The 9,482-nt window shown below is 49.5% G+C and overlaps 1 protein-coding gene across 1 annotated transcript; it reads left to right on the top strand.

Annotated features, from left to right (window-relative positions):
• The first annotated feature begins 6,832 nt into the window (after positions 1-6,832).
• On the top strand, positions 6,833-9,064 carry fign (fidgetin). The gene has a single exon (XM_067227567.1). It carries the CDS (start codon positions 6,836-6,838, stop codon positions 9,062-9,064), a length of 2,229 nt encoding a protein of 742 aa, XP_067083668.1. The 5' UTR covers positions 6,833-6,835.
• Positions 9,065-9,482: the final 418 nt, after the last annotated feature.

Here is a 9,482-nt window from a genome sequence, read left to right as displayed (position 1 = left end):
TATAGAGGCTGATAAAACAGGACAAGTGGTACCCCTGTATGTGCGAGAGATTTACATAATGAGAATGATTCATCTCTCTACCGTGGGATTAATACAGAGGTCATAATGTATGCTGTACTTTACGGTGGTATAGAAATCTTTGAAATAGCCATGAAGTTAAGTGTGTAAAACAGCTCGCAGCTATGATGGAAGTGTAAGGTATGTTGCCGTGTGGTTGCCAGGAGATTTGAGCAGGTATGAGGGTGGTGTTCTTGTTTCCTCCTTCTATCCCAGACGATGAAGGATGGAGAGGGTGGAGCTGACAGGCGTGTCCTACTGTCTGTGTCTCCTGTGGTAGAACATAGCGGCGCTGGACTGTGCTTACACTGACCAGCAAACACAACATTTTGATGTAAAGCTGTTCCAGATCATGTATTTATGATTCAGAGGGACGTGAATGTGCTTTTAGATGTATTGTACCGTCATTTTTACAAAACATTTTTTTTTGTTTGTTTCTCCTGGAAAGAGTCATAAAGTAATAGGAACAAAGGTCACTAACTGACTATCGTAGTGCTTCCATTACGTTGTCTTGTAAATGATCTTTTGGGTTGTTATCTAGGATTCCCTTCATTATGAGAGTCTTTGTAGCTAACCATCTAATGGGCCGGTCTTCATGAAATGAGGCACTTGAAAATGATTATTGCTAGCAATATAAGATAATGGATAGCCATTACATTCCCTGCTGTCATGTGCACATATATTGTGTGTGCTTGAAATACGACGCATGCCCTGTAAGTACTTTACCAACCACTTAATATCAGAAAATCACTGTGTGTGATGATTTATAATTACCACAATGTGCATTGTGTCTTGGCCCAATAATTAGCTCATTTTCTTTGTTCTGATGGATGACCGTGGTGGAGGTGAAGGATCTCTCTTGCTCTGTTCCTGTCATCTGAGGGAACAGGATCGCACCACAACATGCTGCCGTGAGCAGAGAACACTACGACACGTTTGCCTTGAACTGGTCAACAAAAGGAAATCCTTCTAAGTCACACAGAGTGCAGAGTCTAATAGGGTGACAACACAGAACCAACATTCCAACATGTTCGTTGTGTTCGGCTTGACTCTCAGCACCCAACAACCTGTGAGTTTTTATGTACATTTCTCCCCTGAATGTACGTTAACCACAAAAATCTGTCCACATATACTGTAATTGTGTCTGGACTGGAGTTGAACGGCAGTTAAGTTTATTTCGAGACTTTTGAGTCCTGTTTGTTTACACCAGTGTTTAACAACCTGCCCACCTGCGCTGGGTAAATGCCACTGTGTGTCGTTCCTGTGGCTCAATCCTCTGGGACAGGCAGGCAGGCAGGCAGGAATCAGCGTCGAGGAGGACTGTATCACCAGAGGACAGAGGCGTCTGAAAGGAATAATCCGTGTTTACCAGATTGAAATGATTACAGCTCTGTCACGCCATGCTCTGTGTGCTGCACATGCCTCTCTGAGAATAGCATCATGAATATTACTGTGATTACCAAGAGGGGGCCTTGTCATGGGAAATTGACTGCTTGACTGACAGGCCAACTGCATTAAAGATAAGTGCGCCTTGTGTTTACATCCATCTCTCTCAGGTTTGGCTGGGGTCGGCATGGGCTTGATCAACCAGGGATTGGCTCACTGTCCTCTGAGGCGGAGCCTGGCATTACTGGCTGTGTTTGTTGTTCAGGAATAATTGTGTGGTTTTAGTCGGTGTCATGTGTCGGTGGTTGTCTTCCAGGGTTCTGCTATCACAGGAACAGGAACCGCACTCTCGGAGACATCCAGCCCAGCAGAACCTGATGACAGGAGAGTCAGATGTCTCTGTCGTCGTAGTGAGAAGTGTTTTCTCTGAAGTGCGGCAGGCACTCGCAGGCCATGCAGCTCAAATCTGCCTTTAATTAGTTTGGACAAGCTGAATGTTTGAAGCACAATGCAACGGTACACTTTCGCTGTTATGGTCTTCTGGTTTTCTAATGATCAGAAATATTTATGTTTTTCAGAGAAGTCCCATACAGGGGTCAGTGAACAGGTCAAATTAAAAGCTTTTTTTTCTCCCTTACCTCATAATTGGTTCAAAAGCATTACAGTCTGTGCAACATCCTTAACTTAACTAAGACCCTTAACTCATTGCTGAATAGCATAATTGGATGGTAGAGCCTGTTCTACAATGTGTAAGAAAATAACTGTGTCTATGAAAGCAAATTCCCCAAACCATCTTAACAACGTTAAACATTTGATTACTATGCAGTGCGCAGTAACAGCAACATTACTCCATTATTACATGCCGTTCCACGTAATTGAATGGGTAATATATCTGTGATTGCTCTGTGTGGCGTGGAGAGAGGAGGCTGCGGGTACGTGGGCTGTCTGGAGGGGTCTGCGTTGTTACTCATACTGTTACAGCGCAGCGACAATCACAGCGTGATTCATTTGTACTGTAGCGCCCCGCGGCTGGAGAAATCTCTGTTTCCTGCGGTAGTGCGTCAGCTGTCAGACTGGTTGGACTGGGAAACGTATGGACTAAACCAGTGAAAAAGACAGTGACTGAGGACGGCGTTCCTTTACTAAATGAGGGGTTAAATGGTGTCCTGCGGCACAAAGATTCATTGGAATTACTGTCACATGGATCTGTAAATTGAGTTTAAATGGTCTTAACTTGATATGTGAGATGAATGGGATTGAGTTGGTCCAGCGATCACCACGACACATTGCATTAAAGGGCTGCCGTTGCACGCAGTTGAAATTTCTCAAGTGAATTTAAATACGAGCTTGTTTTTATTTATAAACGTAATTACCGACTGTCCGCAGTATCTGCACGCTTGTCACATCGAGCGGCCTGAGTGTGCAGTATAAAAGCAAAAGCTCTCATAATTATGTTTACATCCGCCGATGAAAATCCCAGGGCTGTAATGATCAGTAATTATAAATATTTTTCAGTGTGTCTCCTGCTTCAGCTGGGCCTATTGTGCGATGTGAAGTGCAGAGTTGGTGCAGCTTAATTATGACATTGTACATGACTAAATGTACCAGTCTGCTTCTAGCCCGGAAAAACACTTCCAGTGAATAATCACGTTCAAGTCTGACTTTAAAGAGCTCATTACAGTTAGTTTTCCAAAGAGCAGCTTATTAAACACAGTTACCTAATAAGCATCTTTGGTGGTGCAAATTGCCGAAAATGATAATGAGTCTGATTAGGCCACGTTTCAATTACGACAGCTACCTCTTCCCTCCCCCTGTCTGTCTCTTCCCCCCCCCCCCCCCCCCCCAAAAAAAAGAAAAAAAGATGGAGAAAAGTCCAGCGCTTTATGCTTGGGATCCTCCTAGAAGGCATTTGGTCTCTCTCTCTCTCTCTCCCTTTCTCTCTCTCTGTCTATCCACCTTTCTCTCTCCCCCCCTCTCTCTCCACCTCTCTCTCTCCCATCCCCCCTCTTTCTCCCTACAAACACGCACACACACAGACACACACACACGCACACACAGACACACGCACAAAAAAAAGGAAAAGAAAAGTGCTCTGCCACCTCTGTGCTTCCTTTCAGCAGCACAGTAATGAATAGAGAATTGTGCAAGCGGCGGTCCAATTTAGGCACTGGGAGATTGGATGGAGAGAGTGGAAGCCAGTTCCTGTTTGCTTCCAAACGGCCAAGGCTACCAAGATTAATAGTTCCCTAAAAGGTCAGCATCACTGTTTCATTCTCAATGATCACAGTAGAAGAAATTAAACGCTGTGCAATATCACACGTCACTTGGCAAACGGCTGTAGGCTTCATCATAGGATGTGTTCGTTATGTAACAAGTTTCAAATATCAAAGAGATCCATTACCCATCTTGATTTAAAATAGCAAGTGTCGGTCCATTGGTCATTTTAGCATTTAAAACAAAAACATTTGATGTATTGTATTGCAAAGAATAGACCATCTCCACCAGAATAGACCTCTAAAACACACAAGCATCTTCTTCTCACTAATCAGATGAATTTGAGCCGAAGCCCTAAGGCCATCTGAAAACATTCCACTAATGGAACAGTCAGTAATTATCCCAAGGAAGACAAAGGAGCCTGTGATTGTTGGTGTATTTCCACGAAGAATGAAGAGCGTTCTGGCTAATGATGCTAATCCAGATCCCATGTCTGTCGTGGTAACAAACACACGATTAGGAGAAGAAGAGCATTCTGATGCTTCATCTGGAATGTAAACATGACGTCTCGGTGTCTGCAGGAGAGCACCTTGGGTTTGTCTCCCAGACAGAGAGACAGGTTTGCGTCCGTCTGTTCAGTGGCCCCGACTGGATGTCATCACCTTGAATGTGCTCGTTACCTGTTGGTGGTTGTTGAGTGTACTCACACAAACATGCTGAAAGGCCTCACCAAGCTGAAGCCCAGCACACTGCAGGAGCAGCTGCTGCATGCTGTAGGCACTTGTGATTGTTGACAGGGAAAGAGAATACCGTTCTCCAACGTTCACACTCTGGGGAACTTAAGTGCTGTTACCCTCCTTCTTACATGGAGAGGAATGGCCCTCTCTCTCCTCGGCTGCCTCCATGCTTCGCTGAGCTCGCTCCACCCTGCTGTATTTAAATCGCTCTTCTTTTCTCTGGTTTCCATGTCATTAAGCTGGTGCTGCCCAGGGTTGTAAAGGAGCGCCTCTCTGATTGTCCAAAGTGGCACTTTGTACTGAGGGGATTTACTGTAAAAGGAAAAAAAAACAGAAGAGAAAAAAAAAAAGACTTCACACTCCACATGTGCGTTCGTTTGTGAACAATCGTGATAGCGATTAGATTTAACAGTCAACACTTTCCAGGTCTCTGCCCAAATAAGTATGGATAACCTTTTTGAATGTATTTATTATTATATCCATGAGAAGAGAACATACTAAGAACATACTAATTCCAGATTGTTTTCTAGTTGACAGTAAGCAGCAGGTAGTTCAATAAAAGCCATTTAACTGGTAGGATGAAACCTACAGCCGTTTAAGGCTCTTCAGCTTGTACTGTTAGAAAATGTATTAGCACTTGAAATGTCTTTCCCTTGCTATGTACTGTGCCCACCTACACACTTTAAAAGGAGCTGCTCTAAATAGAGGATTCATGCACAAAGGTCTGCAGAGAAGGAAACTCTTGACGTTCCGAAGGGAGTCTCACTTCAAACCCTCTCTGTGGGTACAACTAAACTCCCCAGAATTTTTATATATATAAATTTTTTTATACATTCATACATATATATATATATATATTACTTAGCTACTTCTACTATTTCCTGTTCATTTTAACCATAGCAGAAGTGTCTGTCTGTGTGTTCATCTCTTCCTCTGTGGTTCCTCCAGTCCTCCAGTGGAGTGTATTGTGTTTACTCTGAGCAGATTGAGTGGTACACGGTATCATGGCGGCTGTGTGCCATTCTGCCAGTGGTCTTTGCCTTGGGCTTTTCCTAATCATTAGCTTGGAAGGCTGACAACCGTGTGAGTTGTAGCATGGATCTCTTTGACTAAAACCTTGTAAATTAACACAATTAGCACAGCATCATCCTGCTAATTAGCTGCTGGTGTCTAGTGTGGCGTCTGGGGGAGGGAGTCAGAAGGGAGTCCACGTCTCTTTCCTACCAGACAGACACCGCGCTCTAATCCGCCCCTGGAAGGGAACTGTTTATTGCCTAAATCCTACGATTGGGATTTAAGCTACAGGAGTATTAGGTATTGTACAGCATCGTCTGGTTAGTGAAGATGGGCAGGAGACCCCCACTGCAGCGCAGGAGAGGCCAGTGATGTGGCGCTGTGGTCATGGTGCCTGACCACACACTGTGGTCATCAGTCATATAACTGCGGATGTATTACTGAGTGTGTGTGTGTGTGTGTGTGTGACAGCTTGCGTGTGTCCATACGTTCGCTATGATTGTTTTCAACTATAATCACTCCACTGTTCTTGGGGCTATACACTCTCTGTGCTAATCCCTGGCTTAGACTTAGATGACAGCATATGTAACTACTTGCATTTGCAGATGGGGTTTAGGATTAATCTCGTGAACCCTGCAGGCATCCCAGCAAAGAGAAGAGGAAGATGAGGGAGGTGTTTTCCCTCCTGGCTCGCGGAGAGGCGCGCTGGAGACACACTGTTGTGATTCACGCCAGGCTGAGCCGTCGGTGTGATGAAAGCAGCAGAGCGCTGCCAGGAAGATTGCTTCGCCGCTCGCCTCCGAGCAGATCTGAGACTGTCTCGGAATGGCTCAGATGAGACTTGGATTATAGACTGACCTGCCGATGTCTGTGTCAGTCTGGGCTGTGTTGGCTGCATTATACTGTGCTAACCAGGTGTTGGGTCCCCCATCCACACCTAGCCTGACACTTCCTCCTCCAGCAAGGCTTCTTCTAGGGGTGTCTGGATGAGGGGACTGTCACTTAGTGGGGGCCAGGTTAGATTGGGTTTAGGAAGCTTCTGGGATTGTAGTTGTTTCTTCTGTCTTCCCAAGGTGTTTTAAGTGTGCCAGGTGGGAATCCAAACCTCGTCTTCCAGTTGACCAGCTCATCATCTGCTAGACCGTATGGTCATTGTCACCACTGTTTCAAGTTTTCAATAAGTGTTGAGTCCGCTTTCTAGACATTTGCCAGGCCATTATTGTAAATGAGACGGAGGTTTTTAATTGGCATGCCTGGTCAAATGAAAGACATTTGAAAATCAACATTTGCTCCTTTCATCCTTCTTTAAGTCCATTGACAAAATGACAGCCATTAACCCTCTCATGCCTTGTTTTGTGCCTTAGCTGATGCAGACAGCTCGTCGTGACTGATCTCTCTCTCTCCCTGTGGACTGTGTAGGCCTAAAGATGCAGTGGACCCCAGAGCATGCGCAGTGGGCCGAGCAGCACTTTGACATCTCGTCCACCACCCGCTCCCCTGCTCACAAAGTGGAGGCCTACCGCGGGCACCTCCAGCGCACCTACCAGTACGCCTGGGCCAATGACGACATCTCCGCCCTCACCGCCTCCAACCTGCTCAAGAAATACGCGGAGAAGTACTCGGGCCTCCTGGAGGGCCCGGGCGAGAGGGCCCTGCTGTGCTCCTACGCCGAGGGGACGCCGGGACTCATGAACGGCCGCAAGTCGGAGAGCGATTCCTGGCAGGAGGGGATTTACCCCATGAACTGCGCTCCAGATGTTGTATCTGTGAGCAAAGCTGGGATGACAGCTGCCCTGCCCCCCACAGACGTGTCTGCCAGCATAGGCAGCTCCCCGGGGGCCGTCAGCAGCCTGGCCGAGGCCAGCTACTCCAGCAGCAACTGTGGGAGCCACGCGGTCGCTAGCATCCACTCGGCCCTGTCCTCTCAGGAATACGCCGGCGGTTACAACGGCTCCTACCTGCACAGCAGTTACAGCGGGCAGACCACCCCGGCCCTCCCCTCGCCTCACCCCTCCCCGCTGCACAGCGCCGGGCTTCTGCAGCCTCCCCCTCCGCCCCCTCCCCCTCCCCCCACACTGGTGCCCAGCTACAACGCGGGCCCCCCCAACCTGTCCAACTACAACTACCCCTCCACAGGGTATCCCCCCCAGACTGCTGTCGCCCCAGGCTATAGCCCGGGGGGAGGCCCCCTTCCATCCGCCTACCTGCCCTCCGGGATCGCCGCCCCCACCCCCCTCCCCCCCTCCACCCTCCCCGGCTACACCTACCAGTCCCACAACCATGCGCCGATCACACCAACTCCTCTGAACGGCAGCTCGGCCAACTCGCTGAAAAGAAAAGCTTTCTACATGACCGGCCACGGAGATATGGACTCCAGTTATGGTCATTTCAACTACAGCCAACAGAGTTCCTCCCAGAGCCCCATGTACAGGATAGCAGACGGCGGCCTCTCAGACGGCGGCAGAGGGAACGGGTTTGACAGGAATGCCGAGGCGGCATCTCTAGCGTTCAAGCCCACGAAGCAGCCGATATCCTCTGATCTGCAAAGAAAATGTAGCGGTCAGTCCGGCAGAGCGCCCACTCCCCCGCCCTACGGAGCAACCAAAAACGGCGGCCTGCGCCCGTGCGACTCCTTTGGGAAGTTCCCGTCCCCGCTCATGAGCGAGCCGAGCGAGGAACACCGACAGCACCTCGCGCATTCCATCGCCGGGTCGGACATCGGCACCGCTACCTCATCCACACACGCTGCGGAGGAACAGCTGAAGAACAGCGACGCCAACCTGGTGGAGATGGTCACCACCGAGATCCTCCAACAGGTGCCCCCGGTGGACTGGAGTGACATTGCGGGTCTAGATCTGGCCAAAGCCGCCATCAAAGAAGAGATTCTCTGGCCCATCCTTCGGCCCGACATGTTCAGCGGACTGTCCTCGTTACCTCGGAGCCTGCTCCTGTTTGGACCTCAGGGCTCAGGCAGGACTCTGTTGGCCCGCTGCATGGCCAGCCAGCTGGGCGCCGCCTTCCTACGCCTCAGCGGCTCCGCCCTGGTCACCAAGTGGCCGGGCGACGGCGAGAAGATCGTCCAGGCCTCCTTCCTGGTGGCGCGCTGCCGCCAGCCGGCCGTGGTGTTCATCAGCGAGGTGGACGTGCTGCTGTCGGCCCAGCAGAGCGACGACGGCCCCGCCAGCCGCATCAAGAGCGAGCTGCTCATGCAGCTGGACAGCCTGCTGGCGTCGTCCGAGGAGCACGTGCTGGTGGTGTGCTCCAGCAGCAGGCCCGAGGACATCCCCGACGCCCTGCGGAGGTACTTTGCCAGGCGCCTCCTCGTCCCCCTGCCTGACACGGCCGCCCGCCATCACATGATCGGCCAGCTGCTCTCCCAGCACAACTACTGCCTCAGTGACAAGGAGCTGGCGATGCTGGTCCAGAGGACCGAGGGTTTCTCTGGGCTGGACGTGGCCAGGCTGTGCCAGGAGGCCGTGGTGGGCTCCCTCCACAGCCTCCCCGCCAGCGACCTCTCAGCCATGCACCCCAGCCAGATGAGAGCCGTGGCGTACCAGGACTTCGACAACGTCTTTTGCAAATTCCAGCCCAGCATTTCACAGAAGGAACTCGACACGTACACCGAATGGAATAAAATGTTTGGTTGTAGTCAATGAGGGGAAGCTGTTGTGAGACTGTGTGAGCGATCCTCATACTGTGCTGTGTGCTCCCCCCTGCTGGGACAGAAGAAAGGACAGGTTAAGGTGCCCTTAAACCCTCGGTGCAGCAAATGCACAGCCCAGTATAGACCTGGATAAAACACAGGCACAGGCTTTAGACACATGCTGGCGGTCGGCACATTTAACAGTAGGGAAATGGTATTTCTATGCTTGCTTCTGCCGAAGCCAAGTACTGCTCACATCGCTCTGAACTGATGAAATCCCTGTGTGTGTATGTGTGTGTGTATGTATATAATTCTGCTGTTCTTGAGATTTAATTTGCTATCAAGTGCCTGAGGTGGGTGCTCCTTTATTTTGGTCCTCGTTATTTCTTCGCCTCACAATCTACATTGGTGGCATGTGCTAATATAAAAAA

This window comes from Osmerus mordax, chromosome 2 (genome assembly GCF_038355195.1).
Source record: "Osmerus mordax isolate fOsmMor3 chromosome 2, fOsmMor3.pri, whole genome shotgun sequence".
NCBI classification, from domain to species: domain Eukaryota; kingdom Metazoa; phylum Chordata; class Actinopteri; order Osmeriformes; family Osmeridae; genus Osmerus; species Osmerus mordax.
Note: the sequence above shows the minus strand (reverse complement) of the source record. Positions and strands in the feature narration are given on the sequence as shown.